Consider the following 19,929-nt stretch of genomic DNA (forward strand, 5'->3'; position numbering starts at 1 on the left):
ATTCTTATTTATAACAAACATAATTACTTTCCTCTTGATAGTACTCTTTAACACACAAATAGTCCTTATATCCAGAAAAAAACAAAGGTCATTTGGAATGATAGCCTTAGAAGCTAAAGTAGGCTTTGGAACTTACCATTCCAACTATGGTAACCATTTTGTAAGAGCACCAAAGTACCCACTACATACTCTATAGATTGTCAACATAAGTTAAATTATGCTTTAGCCCAATATGAAGTTTGTTCAAGCTTTTGTTTTTCTTTTTCTTTCTCTCAACAAATTTAATTGCAATATATTATAAGATTAAAATTTAATTTTTTTAAGCAAAATTATTTGTATAGTAAAATGATTTTTTTCCCCTTAAGTAGATCTTACCACATATCTCCATAATGAGTTTGATTATTTCTTCTTTCTGAAAGAGAGCAAAACCGTAGTGTGGTCTTTCAGAATTAGAAATGCCACAGATGTTTTAAAAAAGAAGTTTTCAGTAAACATAGTTTTACAGTATGTTTAATTGAGAAGATAGTAGTTTATATAATTTATAGTTTATTAGATTTGTATGCCGCCCCTCTCCAAAGACTTGGAGATGGAGACAAAAACATATTATTTGAATATCCCAACCAGCAAATGACCCAAATAATCCCTGAATCTGTTAGGCTAATATAACTCTCTCTTGGTAGTAGGTAAACTCTACCAATAACTAATAGTATTTATTAATTGATTTACCAAAAAATGTATACTGCCACCCAGTATCAGGTTCCTAGCAGTATATTTGAGGACGGCACACCAGTAGTAAAAATATAGCTGTGCGCACAGCTCTGGGTCTTCTGCAAGTGTGTGATATTTTGCTTCTGTGCATGCACAGGAAACATAATCCCACAAGGGGACATGCATTTGCATGAAAGCAAAAAATTGCCAAAATCTCATCTGCATGCGCAGAAGCAAAATCTCGCTGGGACACATGCGTGGCTGCAGGAGACCCAGAGCTGCGTATGCAGCACACCGATAGCAGTGGCAGCGGCAACCCCCACCTGCTGCCACCACATAGATGTTTTTAAACAACCGAGCAGCTAACTGGGCTATTGTATACTTGGAAAGAATCAATATATATTATCAGTAAGCATGGTTTTAATTCTACAATTTGCTTTATGCAAATAAATTAGAAATGCTGTTAAATTCAAACCTAGTGCTGTTCAAAATGTGTGTTCTAAGTGAACATCAATGGTGAATGAAATATGATTTGTATCTGCTAGCATAATACTTGAAAGAGATTATTATTAAGACTTTTTTCAAAAATTAAGCTGACATAGCATAGGGGGCTTATTGTACAGTTTCTAATTTCACACTTATGTAAATGAAATATTTAAATTGGGCTAATTGTGGCTTTTAATATATAAAAATATTTTGATGTCAGCAAATGATAGATGTACTTACAGTAAGACCAGGTTCACCCTTTTGTCCTGAAAATCCCTAAAATATAAAACAATGGCATATTATTTCATAGTCTTCTACAACATACAGTTTGTTTGTTTGTTTGTTTGTTTGTTTGTTTGTTTGTTTGTTTGTTTGTTTGTTTGTTCGTTCGTTCGTTCGTTCGTTCGTTCGTTCGTTTATTTATTTATTTATTTATTTATTTATTTATTAGATTTGTATGCCGCCCCTTTCTGCAGATTCGGTGCGGCTCACAGCATGCAATGAAACAATAAATTTAAAAACTTTTAAAAATCCCATTATTAAAACAGACATACACACAAACATACCATACATAAATTGTATAGGCCCGGGGGGTGCCTCAATTCCCCCATGCCTGATGGCAGAGGTGGGTTTTAAGGGGTTTACAAAAGGCAAGGAGGGTGGGGGCAGTTCTAATCTCCAGAGGGAGCTGGTTCCAGAGAGTCAGGGCCACCACAGAGAAGGCTCTTTCCCTGGGACCCGCCAGATGCCATTGTTTAGTCGATGGGACCCAGAGAAGGCCAACTCTGTGGGACTTAATCGGTCGCTGGGATTTGTGCAGCAGAAGGCGGTCCCAGAGATATTCTGGTCCGATGCCATGAAGGGCTTTATAGGTCAAAGACAACACTTTGAATTGTTACCGGAAATTGATCGGCAACCAATGCAGACTGCGGAGTGTTGGTGTGACATGAGCATACCTTGGGAAGCCCATGATTGCTCTCGCAGATGCATTCTGCTATAATGAGATTTTGTTATAATATAAATAAGGGTGGCTCCAGAGTAGGTCAGGCATATTACAGTCTCTTTGATTTCAATAGATACTCTTCATAGGACTAATCTAGACCCAAGCCAATGTGAAATATTTAAGTTTTACCTTTGATCCTTGAGGGCCAGGCTCTCCAATTTCTCCTTTGTTACCTCTCTTTCCCTGGTCTCCCTTCTCTCCATAGTCACCCTAAAAAGACATAACGTTATGTTAAATACCGGAATTAATGACATACATGGAGTGTCTTTATATCTTAATAATCAACGCAAGTTATTATTTTTTGATGAATCATGATATTAAGTTATGCAAATCAAACATAGTTAGAATAAAATAACTTTATATAAAAGAAATAGGGTAAATACAAACAATTTATATTAGCATTTTTCTGAACAATCATTAAAATAAAGCTCTTCAACACCAACGATGACACAACCACTCTCCAAAAAGACCTTGACGCTATTTCTGAGTGGTCTAACACATGGCAACTCCAAATCTCAACTAGCAAATGCTCTGTCCTACACATTGGGAAGAAGAATCTGAACTCCAAATACGAACTGAATAATCAAATTATCACAGATAATCCCCACTCAGTTAAAGACCTTGGTATACTAATAACAAAAGATTTAAGAGCTAAAGCCCACTGCAACAACATAGCCAAGAAGGTTTCAAGAGTTGTAAACCTAATCCTACATAGCTTCTGCTCTGGCAATCTTATACTACTTACCAGAGCTTACAAAACTTTTGCCAGACCCATCCTCGAATACAGGTCATCTGTTTGGAACCCATATCGCATCTCAGACATTAACACCCTTGAAAATGTCCAAAGATACTTCACCAGAAGAGCCCTTCACTCCTCCACTCGAAATAGAATACCCTATGAGACTAGACTTTCAATCCTGGGCCTAGAAAGTTTAGAACTAAGATGCCTTAAACAAGATCTAAGTATTGCCCACAAGATCATATGCTGCAACGTCCTGCCTGTCGGCGACTACTTCAGCTTCAACCACAGCAACACAAGAGCACACAACAGATTTAAACTTACTATTAACCGCTCCAAACTTGACTGTAAAAAATATGACTTCAGTATCTGAGTTGTCGAAGCGTGGAACTCATTACCGGAGTTTTTATTCTGCCTTTATTATTTTTACAAATAATTCAAGGTGGTAAACATATACAACACCCCTTCCTCCTCTTCCTCACAACAACTCTGAGAGATCGGTAGGGATAACAGAGAGTAAGGGGCCTAAAGTTACTCAGCTAGCTGCCATCGCTAAGATGAGACTTGAACTCATGATCTCCTGTTGTTCTTTGAATTAGGTACCAACTGGCATCCTTTAGGTCCATTGGTATCATTTACCATATTTTCCTAAGTTTGAAACGCCTTGAAGACCTTTTGTTTTTGTTTCCATCTTCAGTTGATTTACTGATGTCATACTAATGCTTCTTTTCTCTTCTAGCAGGTCTTTGAAATTCTTGTTATTCTTGAAATTATTTTTTTCTGAATTCGTTATCTTTTTTGGTCTTTGGTTTCTTTTTTTTTATCAATTAACACACTTTCTATCTGCTTCCTTCTACTTCTTATTTTTGGCAGTCTTTTTTCTCTTTTATTATACCATACTATGAAGATCCTGATTCTTGGGAACAATATGCTGACTCTGTAAATGGCTTAGAAAGGGTGGTAAAGCATTATAAAGGGGTGTATGTTTAAGTGCTATTGCACTTAGAATTCACCACCACCACCAAAGTAATGGATGGACAAATGGAATTATCCTTGGAAAGCAAAACCCACAGCCATTCAGTCTTGTTGGGGTGGAGTTTGAGCCTGCTGACACCCATCCAGACTTCCACTGCTCTTCCACTGCTTAATTGAATTGACACAGGGTGGAAATGTACAGCTGCATATCATCAGCGTACTGTTGGAAACTCATCCCATGCCATTTGATTTCACCCAGCTATTTCATGTAGATGTTAAACAGTAGGGGAGAGAGAACTCACCTCTGAAGAACCCTGCAACAGAGGGGCCTAGGAGTCTATCTCTTCCCCCCATCAACACCCACTGCGATTGACTGGAGAGGTAAGAGGGGAACCACTGCAGAATTGTGTCTTCCACTCTCACCCCCTCCAGTCGGCGCAGAAGGATACCATGGTCAATGGTATCGAAAGCCACTGAGAGGTCAAGAAGCACCAGGATAGAAGAATATCCCCTATTCTGGGCCTGTCAGTGCAACCAAAGCAGTTTTGGTGCTGTAACCAGGCCTGAAACCAGACTGATAAGAGTCTAGAATAATAGGCTTCAGCCAAGGACTGTAGGAGCTGGAGTGCGACCACCTTCTCAACAAGCTTCCCTAAAAAGGAAACCATAGTTATTCAAAATAACTGGATCAAAGGAAGGCTTCTTGAAGAGAGGGTGCATCACTGCCTCCTTTAATGGAGGGACTCCTCCGAGACCAGCCAGGAGGGACATGGGTCCAATAAACAGGTGGAGGATCTCACAGCTCCCATGGCCTTGTCCATTTCATCAGGCATTGCCAGTTCAAACTTCTCCCATACAATGAATACATTGTGTGTATGCATACAATGCATATAATGAATATTTAATCTAACTGATTGTTAAATGAAAACTTCTTACCTTTGGACCAGGTAATCCAATTCCTCTAGAGCCCTTTAGTCCTGATGAGCCCTGAATTCCTTGCTCTCCCTGAAAATAATGCATAACATTAATTCCAAATTTATCTTTGCATGAAGTTGATCAGATCCTGAAAAGGCTGGCCTTCAATTCCCACAATGTTTGATCACTGGCTGACAACTGAACTGATGGAAATTAAGACTGCAGAGATATATGAAGAATTTTATAGTCTTCAGCCTGATTCAATGTCATTTTATGTTCCAGTGAAGTGGTTCAGCTTTATATCTTTTGAGCTTGGATTTCTGTGTACATACAGCTATTTCTGTTAAACAGATATCTTTATTAAAGTCACAGAAAGCAGACATATAAGAACCTTCTCTATAGATATGAGAACTGAGTTATTATATTTTTCCTCAATAGCACACCTTTGAAATGAATTGCCTAGGGAGCCACTGAGTTAATACAAAAAAATTAAAATAATTATTCAGGGTGTGGATTTGTATTTCCAAGGAACAGTTTCATATCTACAGGCCGAAGAACTGGAACATAAGTGTTTTATAATGATACAGCTACTAGACAACAACAAGCAATTTTCTGTTTTCTTTTGAAATGCCTCCAAACAACTGAATCCTGAGGTTTTAAGAAAATACAAGGAAAATTAGATCTACTCTGATATCCCTTTGGCTAAATGAGATAATTTCTTCATACACACACAACATATAAAAAGTGCACAGTGATTGTGCCCACTACCACACAATCATTCTTACCCCACCATATTATAAAATCAATAAAAATATTTTTTTTAAAAAAAGAGATAATTTCCTCATAAAATTGATAGATGCAAATATTTCTACATTTTTTGCAAAAAACAAAAATAGAGCTCTGCAACCGGCGTCCTTGCTTTGGGCTTTTTCAACAATAGTGGCAATATAAGGAGGGATTCTGCCTTTGATAAATCATTGGAGAAGTTCTTTTATACCACTTTTCTCTTTAGAAATTTGCTAAAGAAATTAGAAGGCAATTGTAGTATTTATAGCTAATAGTGGCTTGTATTTTTTATTATTATTTGGCCTTAGGTTACAAAAGCAAAATAAAAAATAAGAAAGGGAAAGAATAGGGGGGGGGGATGGTCTATACCAGTGATTCCCAAAGTGGGTGGTACCACCCCTTGGGGTCAGCGGGGGTGCTAAGAGGCAAGGGTGGCAGCAAAGGGATAGGTAGTTCGACGGTCCTATCCCCGTGCCACCACTCATTCCACCCAATCACCCGCTCGCCACTTTTCCTACCCCTCTTTTCTCAGGGGGGCTGGGCGGGCCATAAGACTGGTGTCTTACTGGAGTTTAACAGCTCTTTGTGTGCCTATAAGTTGGTCTCTTTAAGGAACAAAAAAGCTTGCAAAATGCAAAAACTCCTTTTGCAACGATGGGCAATTAATACCTTTTTGAAGTGAGAAGAGTTTATTTTGCAAGCTTTTTTCCTGTTGACTATTCTGTAAAAAACACAGGCTACCCTGTTAGGGTATACATTGTTCCCTCGATTTTCGCGGGGGATGTGTTCTGAAAGTCGAATTTCTGCGAAGTAGAGATGCAGAAGTAAATACACTATTTTTGGCTATGAACAGTATCCCAAGCCTTCCTTTAACACTTTAAACTCCTAAATTTACAATTTTCCATTCCCTTAGTAACCATTTAGATTATTACTCATCATGTTTATTTATTAAAGTTTATTAAAAAAAATGTTTTTTAAAGGCAGATGAAAGTTTGGCAATGACATATGACATCATCGGGCGGGAAAAACCGTGGTCCAGGGGGGGGAAACCGTAAAGTATTTTTTAATTAATATTTTTGAAAAACCGTGGTATAGATGTTCCACGAAGTTCGAACTTGTGAAAATCGAGGGAACACTGTATTTAAGAATTTAAATTGACATAATAGTTATTGATTTGAGATATTCCCATGGAGTTTTTAAATTAGTGGGAAATGGCAGCAATAAAACAAATACCCATGCGAAACATGAGAGGAATAATCTACTTTCAAAAGCCTTCCCTAGCATTAATATTCTTACCTTATTTCCTTGTATGCTGTCTCCTGGAGCACCTGGAGGACCAGGAAAACCCTTTTGTCCCATAATACCCTATTTAAAGAAAGGAAGAAGAGGTAATAGAAAAAAAGAATTTAAGAAATTCCCAAACTTCACTAGAAGTTCAAGTCATGAAAAATAGAAAAACAGAAAATGTTTGATAAATATAGTGCAATTATATCAAAGGAAAATCTTCAGATTTGCTTCAAAAAATTAATATTGCTGTCATTTCACAAACATTGAAATTATTTCCGCCCCAACACAGAGAGAGGGGGGGACCCAAGTTATAGGACAGTCTATCTTAAACAATTCTAGGTTCATTTTATTGATTCATAACAATCAATAAAAACAACAGTATAAAAACAAACTACAATCTTCCCATCAGGTACCAGACATCCATACTGTTGATGCCTTACTCAATCCCAATTTGATATATCTCTGTGACTTTCTTTTTTGTTTTACCTCAGAATCACATAATCACAAGTTAGAAAGGACTTTGAAGATCTCTAATCAACAGAGGTAAGTTCATGCCATTTTGCACAAAGCCCGTTCCTTCATTGAAAACTTTTAGTGATGGAGCATCCATAACTCTAGGGTATTCCACTGTATAATAACATTAAATATTATTTCAAGTTTTGATCTCTCTCCGTTCAACCTTCCTGTCCTTGTCTTACCCTTTGATGCTCTGGACAATGTCCACATCTTCTTCGGGCTGACTCCCCTTTATACAGTATATGGGCATGGCTGGTATCATACTGTATATCCATTTAACCTTCCATTTGTTAGGCCAAACTGGGCAAGGTCCTTTAACCTCTTATAACATTTAGCCTTCAAACCCATTATTATCTTTCTTGTTCTACTACACACTATTTTTGTATGGCAAAAAATGGACACAATTTTCCTGGTGTAGTGTGAGCAGTGCACATAGAGCAGGGTTCTCACATCTTCTGGTTTTGAAGCTGTACTTTTATTGATGCAACCTGCACCCACACTGGCTATTTTGGCAGCTGGAGCACATTGCAACTCAGGCTTAATCCATGATTGTACTAACATACACAAATCTTACCACAGCTGTACTCCTGAACTCTATCTGGCTTTCCTTATCTACTTAAAAGCTTTCTATCTTTCCAAATGCTTTGGTTCCCATTTTGTTCAGTGCTTTCTCCAAGTGCATTTTGTTCAGTGTCAATATTATGCTCCCTGTAGCAAGACCTTTGCCTGCTTTTTTTTTTTGTTCCTTGTAGACTACATTTTGATTTACATTTCATAAAATAATTTTGGTTTCTATTTCCCTAATAGATGCCAACTCACAGTCCTTAAGATTTCATGTACACATTGTGTATTATCGCAATGATAAATATACATTCTTACAGTGAAGACTCATATCCTACTATTATGCTTGGAAGCCACGTCATTCTTTTGAGTTTCTTTCAGATCTTGCATAGTAAGTCTGGTCTTTTAGCTTTGTTTGGATTTTATCAAATATGCACATTAAGTAAATAGTTCAACTCACTTGGAATTTTGCACTAGTCACTTGCCTTTTAGCACAAACTAACTCACAAAGTTACTATTGTGGGGACAAAAAGAAAAAGAATCCCCACATACATCATCTTGAGTTCTTGGAGGAAAAGTAAGTTATAAATCTAATATAGTGATACCTTGTCTTACAAACTTAATTGGTTCCGGGACAAGGTTCTTAAGGTGAAAAGTTTGTAAGATGAAACAATGTTTCCCATAGGAATCAATGGAAAAGCAATTAATGCGTGCAAGCCCCAAATTCACCCCTTTTGCCAGCCGAAGCTCCCGTTTTTGTGCTGCTGGGATTCCCCTGAGGCTCCCCTCCATGGGAAACCCTATCTCTGGACTTCTGTGTTTTTGCGATGCTGCGATTTCACTGAGGCTCCCTTCACTGGGAAACCCCACCTCCAGACTTCCGTTGCCAGCGAAGCGCCCATTTTTGCGCTGCTGGGATTTCCCTGCTGGGATTCCCCTGCAGCATCACAAAAACACAGAAGTCCGGAGGTGGGATTTCCCATGGAGGGGAGCCTCAGGAGAATCCCAGCAGCGCAAAAACGGGTGCTTCGCTGGCAACAGAAGTCCGGAGGCGGGGCATCCCAGCAGCAGCGGTGGGTTTGTAAGGTGAAAATAGTTTGTAAGAAGAGGCAAAAAAATCTTAAACCCCAGGTTTGTATCTCGAAAAGCTTGTATGACGAGGCGTTTGTAAGATAAGGTATCACTGTACATATCTCTATTTTCCTCTTCCCTTCTCTTCATTACAAGTTTCAAGTTTTATTGGATTTATATGCCGCCCCTCTCCGAAAACTAGGTCTACAAATAGACCATGCTTATTGACCATTCTTTAGTGAAAATTTAAAACTACAATAACACTGAAAAAGTGTCTTACAACTTTACAACTTTATAAATGGTTCTTCCATTTATAGCAATAGCATTTAGACTTATATACCGCTTCATAGTGCTTTTACAGCTCTCTCTAAGCGGTTTACAGATTCAGCATATTGCCCCCAACAATCTGGGTCCTCATTTTACCCACCTTGGAAGGATGGAAGGCTGACTCAACCTTGAGCTAGTGGTGAGATTTGAACTGCTGAACTACAGCTAGCAATTAGGTGAAGTAGCCTGCAGGACTGCACTCTAACCACTGCCCCACCCTGGCTCTTATGACTGTCACAGTGTGCCGGTGCCTGGAGGCAGTGAGGTCTGGATGGGAGTCAACAAATTCAAACTCAACCTCGACTGGACTTAATGGTTGTGGGCATTGCCTCCCAAGGATAGCTCTGCAATCTGGGAGTCCTCCTAGATCCGCAGCTGAAATTAGAACATCTGTCGGCTGTGGCTATGGAGACCTTTGCACAGGTTCACCTACTGCACCTGTTATGACCCTATTTGGATCGAGAGTCTCTTCTCACAGTCACTCATTCTCTTATCACTTTGTGGTTCAACTACTGCAATGCGCTCTATATGGGGCTACCCTTAAAGAGCGTTTGGAATTAGTCCAGAATGCAGCTGCAAGTTATAGTGGGTGTATCTAGATACATCCATATAATACCTGTATTCAGTGAGCTGCACTGGCTTACAATTGGTCTCTGGATGCAATTTTAGGCAGTGGTTATCATTTATAAAATTCTACATGGCTTAGGGCCTGACTATTTACGGGATTGTCTTTTGCCTCACACTTCCCAGCGGCCAATTATAGTCCACAGGATTGGCCTTCTCCAGGTCCTGTCAGCCAAACAATGTCAAATGGCGGGGCCACATGGGAGGGCCTTCTTTGGGGCGACTCCAGGTCTCTGGAACCAGCTTCCATGGAGTTCCATACTGCCTCCTTCCTCCTGGCTTTCCAGAAAACCGTAAAAAACTGGCTTTGCCGGCAGGCCTGAGGTCATTGAGCAACAGCTTCGACCTAAAAGTGATGAATGTTTCTAGGTATTTTTAAATTGTTTTATATTATTCTTAATTTTGCTTTACGCAGCCCAGAGTTCGACAGGAGTTGGGCAGCTTATAAATGTAACAAATTAAATTAAATTAAACATATAACAGGTTGTGTAAACCAACAGGCTGCCCTTGGATTGTGCTGGAATAAAAAGGAATATGCTATTTAACTAAATCTGTCTCTCTTGTAGACTTGAGACAAGATGAAACAAGTTCGCGGAAAGAAAATAGAAGAACTAACTGTAAGTAGAGACATCCAAGTTTAAGATTATTCCTGCCAATATCTTGTCCAAATCTATGTATTCATTATTTCTCAAAATGGTGAGAAAACTGTTGAAACTATAACAATAAAATGATCAAAGTAGAGTGCTCTGATTTATAAAATGTACATTATTATTAACATTTTCCAAAAGAGCAGCAGCTAAGGAGTGAATCAGTATTACAATTGAAATCATACAATATTCTCTTTTTCCACACACTTGAACAGTATGAAAAAAGCCTATATTCTTTATGAGAACTTTAGAGTACTAATAATATTGCAAAAGCTGGGCACATTAGCTGAAGTTGTTATTGACTATAATATGCAGTGGTCCTATTTTTCTGGTGGGGAAGAGTTAAAGCATTGGATTAAGGACTGAAGGGAGGGAAGAGAATATGATGCAAAGCATCAGAATCAAACATGGTAAATGATGTGATTTTTCTCCAAATATTTATTAGAGTTGGTCCAATAGGGTTTGAGGCCCTGTTGAAATGCTTTCCTCATCCTCACCATCTCCATTTACCCAGCAATCAAAATAACATATCACTGACCTTTGGCCCAGGTATTCCCAGTCCTCTTTGCCCAGGAGGCCCTGGTGGTCCTCGTGGTCCATGTTCTCCCTAACCAAAAGAAATTAGAGATGAATTATAATCACATACAGACCGGGAGGGAGGGAGGAGGGAGAGAGGAAATAAGATATATAAGACATGGGCAGTGATGGGCTACTAAAAGTTTTGCTATCACATTGTGGGCAAGGCTCATGCGTTTTGTTTCAACATCTTTCAGTGCAAATTAGGTGTTCTGGGGTGGAGCTCCATTTTCGATACCCCACTGCGTCTCCCCCCCCTCCTTATATAAAGTGTATGTAGCAACATAAGAAGAGCCATGCTGAATCAGGCCAAAGCCCATCGAGTCCAGCATTCTGTGTCACACAGTGGCCCACTAATTGTACATGGGGATTTTGGGTAGAGAGAGAAGGCAAAACCCTCCCTTTTCCTTGACTCCCAACAAATGGTACTCAAGGGAATCCTGCCTGCCTCAACCAACATAGAGGCAGCATATGGACATCCATTTCAATAACTACCGCTACACTTGGCATCCATGAATCTGTCTAATCCTGCCTTGGAGCTTTCCAGACTGATAGCTGTCACGATCTCTTCTGGAAATGAATGCCATAAACCAACAACCCTCTCGGTTGTCCTCGCTTTCTTACCTATGAACTTTAGGGAGTGCCCCCTCGTCCTAGTATTCTGTGATAGAGAAGATAATTTTTCTCTATCCACCTTTTCTATCCCATGCATGATTTTATACACTTCGATCAAGTCAACCCTTAAATGCCGTCTTTCAAGGCTGAAGAGACCAAGGCGTTGCAAACTGGTTTCATAAGGGAGGGGCTCCATGTACACACACACATACACACACAGCTCTTCTAAAATTGTACACATTCAATCTCATTTACTGCGATATAAAAAACATTCCCAGAACCCAGAAGGGGAAAAAAAGAGGGGGGAAAAAATCAAAATTTTGCTACCGATACTGTGTACCTGACCAAATTTTTGCTACCGGTACTGCGTACATGACTGTACCTGTAGGAGCACAGCACTGGATATGGGCAATCTCATTGTAACCTCATAAACCAAATGTGATTTCAAAGCAAAGCATATATTAGAAGTACAGTGTTCCCTCGATTTTCGCGGGTTCGAACTTCGCGAAAAGTCTATACCATGGTTTTTCAAAAATATTAATTTAAAAATACTTTGCATTTCCCCCCCCCTATACCATGGTTTTCCCCGCCCCGATGACATCATATGTCATCGCCAAACTTTCGCCCGCCTTTAATAAATATTTTTTTTAAAGAAACTTTAATAAATAACCCTGGTGAGTAATAATCTAAATGGTTGCTAAGGGAATGGGAAATTGCAATTTAGGAGTTTAAAGTGTTAAGGGAAGGCTCGTGATACTGTTCATAGCCAAAAATAGTGTATTTACTTCCGCATCTCTACTTCGCGGAAATTCGACTTTCGCGGGCGGTCTCGGAACGCATCCTCCGCAAAAATCGAGGGAACACTGTAATATAAGGCATTTCATTTTTTTTAAAAAAGCAAAGCTAAATATTTCATGTAATGTGCAATTTGAGCAGGTATTTCCAAACTTGGTAACTTTAAGGTTTGTGGATTTCAACTCTACATTCAGCAATATTTCATAAGGCATCTTACGTGAATAAAACAAATAGGAATTGGATCATTCAAATCTAAGTCTCTTCCAGCACTACCATTGACCTTTATCTGGGGCTTTTGGAAAGACAAGGTAGAGCAAAGTTTCATCTGCAAAGTCTGACGGGAATTGGGGGTCCAATGCTGGATTTCCCCTTCTGAAAACAGAAGCTGTGATATGACAGAAAACTGAGCTATCCTATGTGCCATATATTAACATAGCAAGTCTCAAGAGGCAATGTTCCCTGAAAAAAAATGCTAAATTTATTTTTATTTAATTTCAAAAAGTATATGTTGCATTTCAAAAACAGACTCTCCAAAGCTTACTATATGCAGCCATATGCATATGCTGCATATGGTAAGCTTTATGCATATGAGGCATATAAGATGCACATTACTATATACAGTACATCCATCCACAATAGATACCTTAGGAAATTGTATTCCAACGATGAAAATCTTGGATCAAAGAAAGTAACTTTGCAAGCAGATGAACCAATTGGTGATTGGTTAATTCTTTTTTTGGTTTATTATGGTTTTTAAAATGTTCTTATTACTAATTATTTGACTTGTTTATTGTATATACTATTTTTGTTATAAACCGCCCTGAATCCCACTGGGATTGGGTGCATAGAAGTCAATTAAATTAAATTAAATAATAACTTTATTCTGATTTTAGCTTTTTAAAATTTTGGAAAGGTAAATTCCAATACTTGGAAATATTTGGAAAATGGAAATGTGCCATGCGGTAGCCGAATTCAGTTAAAACTCTAATCAGAATAAAATGAAACTAAATTATTTTAGAAATAGCTTCCAGATGCTTTGCACTATCTCTGCACTTTTTCCATGGTTTAGATAGTTCATATATTGCTATAGCTACTTTAAAGCTTCATAGTAGCTATCTCCTATTTTATATATTTTCTCTGTATTTCTTTTGTAGTGTCTGTTCCAGTTTTTGTTTAACCCAGTGTTTCTCAACTTCAGGAACTTTAAGATCTGTAGACTTCAACTTCTAGAATTCGTTAGACAGCATGGCAAGATATGGAGTTGAAGTCCACACATTTTAAAATTCCTGAGGTTGAAAAACACCTATTGAAACTAAATGTATAATGGGGAGAGGGGCCCAGTATCCTGTTTTCTCTGTTCTGTCATCACTTCAAACTTCTTTGCTCCCACACAGAGACTTTCCATGTGTTAAAAACCTCATGATAAAGAAAACACCAGGAGCAGGATTTGGAGCAATTAAGACTATCTGAAGTCTGCAGTGTATTATCTCTACACAGTGGTTCTTTTAATGATTCAAGCAAAACAAGGAAATGATATACTACTTCAAAAAAATTTAGCTCTGTGACAAATGGCGATATAGTTTTGATTTATTTTAATCCCCATTCTTCTATGTTATAAACAATCTGCAATACATGCTGATACCGACCAATTTAAGATAAATATTTTCCACATTGAAATTTGGGGTCTGCAATGTGAAATCATGGGAACCAATCCTTCTCAGTTGTTGTGATGAAAAGAAACAAGAGAATTTTATGTCTATCTTGTGTGCAGGGGTGGGCTTCAGACGGAATGCTAAATTGGGCTTGCCACCGCGGCTTGTGAGTGCTTGCGGGACCAGCGCGATTTTGCTTCTGCACCTGTGGAGATAGCAAAATCGCACACGGAACCACAGCAGGTGTGCCCATGTTTCAGCATGCGTGGAAGCAATAAAATCTCACCGAATCATGGGCGCACCTGCAGCTCTGTGCACAATTTTGCTACCTCCACAGGTGCAGAGGCAAAATTGCGCTGCTGCACAAGCCCTCACGAGCCACAGCGGCGAGCCCAATTTAGCCTTCCGGCTAGCAGCCCAACCCTGCTTGTGTGATATATAAAGCTGGGATAAAAATCTAATATAACTCCAAAGGAAGCAATTTCAAATAGCTTTAGCAGGGAAAACAATTAGAATTGGCATTATAGTTGTGACCTCACCCCTGCAATCACGTGATCAAAATTTGGGTAATTGGCAACTAATATGTATTTATGATGCTTATTGTCTCAGGGTCACCTGCACAAAGTCAAGGTAAGAAGCTGGAGTCGCTTAGCAACCATATGATTCACTTAGCAGCCATGTGATTTGCTTAACAATTGCAGCAAAACAAATGTTGTAAAATTGGATATGACTCACTTAACAGCTGCCCCACTTAGTGACAGATGTTTCGGTCCCAATTGTGTGCGTAAATCGAGGACTACCTGTATTTGTGTTGAGATTCTCAATGTGCTAAATCTCCAATAGATGGAGCCAAATGCTTCCTAAATTATTCAGATAATTTTGCATCTGAAGACATTTGTGGAGTTGCCAACAATAAGCACACATAGTGCATATTAAGCTACAATTTTTGCTTGCGAGAAACTGCTTTCCACTGACATATCTCAAAATCAGTATAAGTGATTTTTATACTGTAAAGCTGCTTACTATTATATTTTCCCAGCAAGCTTTGCATCAATCTCTTGTGCAATGTACATACTTTTGTATCCTTTTGCATGTCTTGAGTCTATCTTTCCTGGCTCTATAAAATGCAGCCATGGTAAACTCAATGACTCAATGAGTAGTCACATCTGCATACCACAGAATTCTACCAACAACCCCCCTGGACATTGAACCTTCTTTGCCAGAACTCATGGAAAAGAAGAAGTTCTCTATCCATTTCTTGTACATTTACCATATTGTTATTTTATATCTATTTTCATTTGCACAGAGATTCCCTTGATTTGTAAATAGGGCACTGGAAATAGGAAGGAAATGAGCATGGATCAGAGGAGCAAAACATCATTCCAGCGGTGGACTTCTGCCAGTTTGGACAAGTTCTTAGAACTGGTAGCGCTGGCAGCAGGAGGCTCTACCTACCCATCCGGGACACTTCTGCACATGCATGTGCAGAAGCGTCACATGAGTGTGCACACAAACCAGTGGTAAAAAAAAAATTACAACCAACCACTGTATCATTCCCATTTTATCTAGCAGAACCGACCAAATCTGGCATGCGCAGCCTCTTCAACTAGATTTGATGTTTGTTTGTTTGTTTGTTTGTTTGTTTGTTTATTTAATTTTTATGCCGCCCTTCTCCTTAGACTCAGAGCGGCTTACAACACGTTAGCAATAGCACTTCTTAACAGAACCAGCATATTGCCCCTACAATCCGGGTTCTCATTTTACCCACCTCGGAAGGATGGAAGGCTGAGTCAACCTTGAGCCGGTGATGAGATTTGAACTGCTGACCTTCCAATCTGCAATCAGCTTCAGTGGCCTGCAGTACAGCACTCTACCTGCTGCGCCACCCCGGCTCTTTTTATCTTTTTGATAGATCTGATCTAGCCCTGCTCAATGTTTTCTTAACTAATACCAAAAAAGAGGAAGTATATTTCATTTTGCTTTTCATTGGACATTGATTTGTGTGTGTGTGTGTGTGTATTCGTTACTGTTGTTAACTATTTATTTTGCTTTTCATTGGGCATTGATATGCATGTATGTATGTATGTATGTATGTATGTATGTATGTATGCAACATGTTGTTAACTATTTTTTATCTATTTGTTTGTTTGTTTGTTTGTTTGTTTTTATTTAATAATAAATTTCTAGGCCGCCAAGCTCCAAAAGTCTGAATGACTTACATAAAACAGCTATAAAGTCAACAATCAATTATTTCCACCCTCAGATACAAAAACAGACAAAGTGATGACGGGAGTATTTTGAATGCTTTATAATAAAGAAAATAGCAACGTTTAAAATAAATAAGATGACAGCATGACATCACCGAGAGTCTTGGTGGCACAGTGGTTAGAGTGCAGTACAGCAAGCTACTTCTACTGATCACTGGCTATCAGCACTTTGGCAGATAAAATCTCAGTAGGCTGAAGGTTGACTCAGCTTTCCATCCTCCAAGGTCGTTAAATGAGGACCCAAATTCTTCAGGGCAATGTGCTTACTCTCTGTAAACCGCTTAGAGAGGGTTGTAAAGCACTGTGAAGCGGTATATAAATCTAAATGTTAATGCTATTGCTAGTGGTTACATTTATAGTCCATGTATAAATGCATATAGTTGCTTGTAATTATCAGAACAATTATGTAGCTGGGTCCAAATTTTAAAATTCCACCCACTGCATTCCATACTGCCAGCCACACTATTAGCACTAGAGTTTGAAGAACTAGGGTTCTTATGTTTTTCATAAGAATCCTAAACATCCTAAACCCTCTAACTTGTCCACCAGATTTGGATGCAGCAGAGGGCATTCCATCCTAATTGTTGATCCGTCTCTTCTGGTAGCAACATATTTTGAGTCAGTTCTACAGTCCAATTAATACGATGCCTGAAGTTAGGAACAGCCAGTTTGCTCTTTTTGGGAGTTCAGCCAGAACCTGAGAGGTCACAATTTAAACAGGCATTCTTTCAGCAGCTGGCCCAGCATATCTCCTAGGGACGATGTTGGTGGTATAGGTCTTTGATCTGGTTTATAGGCAGAATACTATAGAGCTTCTGCCACTACTGTGTTATTTAAACTGCCATTCCTTGAAAGTTATGCATTTTATTTTCATTTGTGATTAAAGCTATGCTCCCTTACTGTGTACCATGCCTCAACAACAAGGCGGTACCCATACAGTTCATGCATCCCACAGGCAATTTGGTGTGAATTGAGTCTCTGTTACATCAAATTGCAGTTCTCTGCTGGCTACTTGTGTGAGCCATTTCTCAAGCCAAGAAAACAGAGCCCCAGGAACATTCTTACACTGCAAAATTTAATGGCATTTCAGCTATGCAAATTTATTAATGGGGGCTTTTCAGTTAAAAAAAGCTGTTTTAAGTATCTGGAAATTAAATACAAAATTAGGGTAGTCTCAAAAAAGATTTGTTGGATTTTTGTCCTTACACAATGTCAATAGTGAGAGAAGAAAAACAATCTTCATGTGTTCCAACAGGATAGCAATAATAATAATAATATATTATTATTATTATTATTATTATTATTATTATTATCATCATCATCATCATCATCATCATCATCATCATATAGTATTTTATGGAGAAAAATAGCCAAACGTGAGTGCAAAATGAGATACATGTTCTTGCAGGCTTTTAAATTTTGTAGAACTTTATTAATCAAAATACTACAAAATCAGGAGATAGGGAAAAGTATTAACATCCTAAACGTAGATTGGATGCTTCAACTATGTGGTAGTCAGTTTAAAGTCTGTATCTTGATATAAAAAGTGTTGTTTTATAGTCTATGTACAGTGACTCCACTGGTGTTGCTGATCTAGCGAAATGCAACATGGGACACTCCTTTTAGACCAGCAATTAGGGGATTCCAAGGCAATATTCTAATACAATATTTCCCAAACTTGGCAACTTTAAGATACATGGATCTCAGTTCCTATGATTTCTCAACCAGTCATCTTGTCTTATAACACTGGATTCATCTTTCTTCCTACTTTCTGAAGGTAAAGTACATTCAAAGGCAGAGCTAAATAGAGGAAAGCCTGACCTTACACGTTCTTCTCCATGCAGAAGGAGACAATCTATGTCTTCTTATACATGAGAGAAAAAAAAAAACATGCCTTCCTGAAGACAACAAGGGAAGACATATACCAGACATTCTATCCAGATGTTTTCAAGGCTAACTCAGACTTCCATCTTTCTAAGGTTGGTAAAATGAAGACCCATGATTGTTGGGAGCAAAATGCCAACTCTGTAAACCATCACCACTTAGTGCTGAAAAGTACTATGAATCAGTACATAAGTATCTAAGTACTATTGCTATTGCTGGCCAAACCAGCAGAAGCCTTAATTCTGAATCAGGAAAGCTTAGGCAAACTTCTAGAGAAGACCCATAAGAGGCAGTTTGGTCCAATGGTTGAGGCACCGCATTAGAAAGAAGAAGACCAGTTCCACCTTAGTCATGAAAACCATTTGGGTGACTTTGGATCAGTCACTTTTTCTCATTCTAATCTACCTCACAGCTGTTGTGAGCAATGTTCCCTAGTGTCTGAGCGGCAGTCCCCTTGGGACTGGGCGGCATATAAATAAATGAATGAATGAATGAATGAATGAATGAATGAATGAATAAATAAATAAATAAATAATAAATAAATAAATAAATAAATAAATAAGAAAAAATCCCTTCTTTTTTATTAAAAGAAATTAATAATTTAAAAAAACCAAAATCCATTACTATTAAAACTAAATCAACCAGAAAAACCAAAAATATAACTATTAATAAAAACAGGTGAGGGCTGGGTTTTTTTTCTCTGTTATTATTTAAGTGCTTTTACCATATGCTTTAAATCAAGAGTCACTTCTCTCTCTGTTTCTCTCTCTTTCCTGTCATTCTCTGCCTCAATCTTTTTCTCATTTCTCTTTTCTCCACTTTTTTCTATCATTTCTCTCTATCTCTTCCTTCCACTCTTCTCTCTCTCTCTTGCTTTCTCTGTCTCTCTCTCTCTTGCTGTCTTCCTCTCTCTCACTCTCTTCCTTCCTCTCTCATCTCTCTTTCTTTCTCTCTCTTTCTCTCTCTCTTCCCCTCTTGCTCTCTCTCTCTTTTTCTCACTTTCTCTCTCTTGTTTTCTTTCTCTCTCTCTTGCTTTCTCTCTCTCTCACTCTTTCTCTCTTGTTTTCTTTCTCACACTCTTTCTCTCTCTTGATCTCTCTCTCTTGCTATCTCTTTCTCTCTCCCCTTTCTCTCTCTCTCTTTCTCACTTTCTCTCTATCTTGCTGTCTGTTGCTCTCACTCTCTCTCGTTCTCTCTCTGTTCTTCTCACAGCGGAGGCTGGCGAAGTTGATATTCAATGTCGGGGGCACGCGGGCGGTTGTGCGCACTCCCCATCCCCCTGCCAGCTCGCCCGGAACATTCAAAATAAGAAAAGCCTTCGCCGGCGAAGGTTTTTCTTATTTTGAATGTTCCGAGTGGGCTGGCAGGGGGATAGGGAGCGCGCGCAACCGCCTGCGCACCTCCGACATTGAATATGACCTTTGTCGGCGTCCGCTGTGAGAACGCCTGCACCTCTCCTGCAACCCCCTTGCTGAGAGCCCGGGACGAAAGTGCT

The 19,929-nt window shown here is 38.8% G+C and overlaps 1 protein-coding gene across 2 annotated transcripts in view; it reads right to left on the bottom strand.

Annotated features, from left to right (window-relative positions):
- COL28A1 (collagen type XXVIII alpha 1 chain) overlaps window positions 1-19,929 on the bottom strand; it is a 117,336-nt gene that overhangs the window by 9,833 nt on the left and 87,574 nt on the right. For both annotated transcript variants that reach the window (XM_070729152.1, XM_070729153.1), the window contains 6 exons: window positions 11,184-11,252; window positions 6,909-6,977; window positions 4,848-4,916; window positions 2,327-2,407; window positions 1,435-1,470; window positions 376-412 (listed from right to left, as the gene is read on the bottom strand). In XM_070729152.1, the coding sequence (XP_070585253.1) occupies window positions 376-412; window positions 1,435-1,470; window positions 2,327-2,407; window positions 4,848-4,916; window positions 6,909-6,977; window positions 11,184-11,252 (361 nt within the window). The remainder of the gene's footprint in view (window positions 1-375; window positions 413-1,434; window positions 1,471-2,326; window positions 2,408-4,847; window positions 4,917-6,908; window positions 6,978-11,183; window positions 11,253-19,929) is intronic.

Source organism: Erythrolamprus reginae, chromosome Z (assembly GCF_031021105.1).
Source record: "Erythrolamprus reginae isolate rEryReg1 chromosome Z, rEryReg1.hap1, whole genome shotgun sequence".
Taxonomy (NCBI): domain Eukaryota; kingdom Metazoa; phylum Chordata; class Lepidosauria; order Squamata; family Dipsadidae; genus Erythrolamprus; species Erythrolamprus reginae.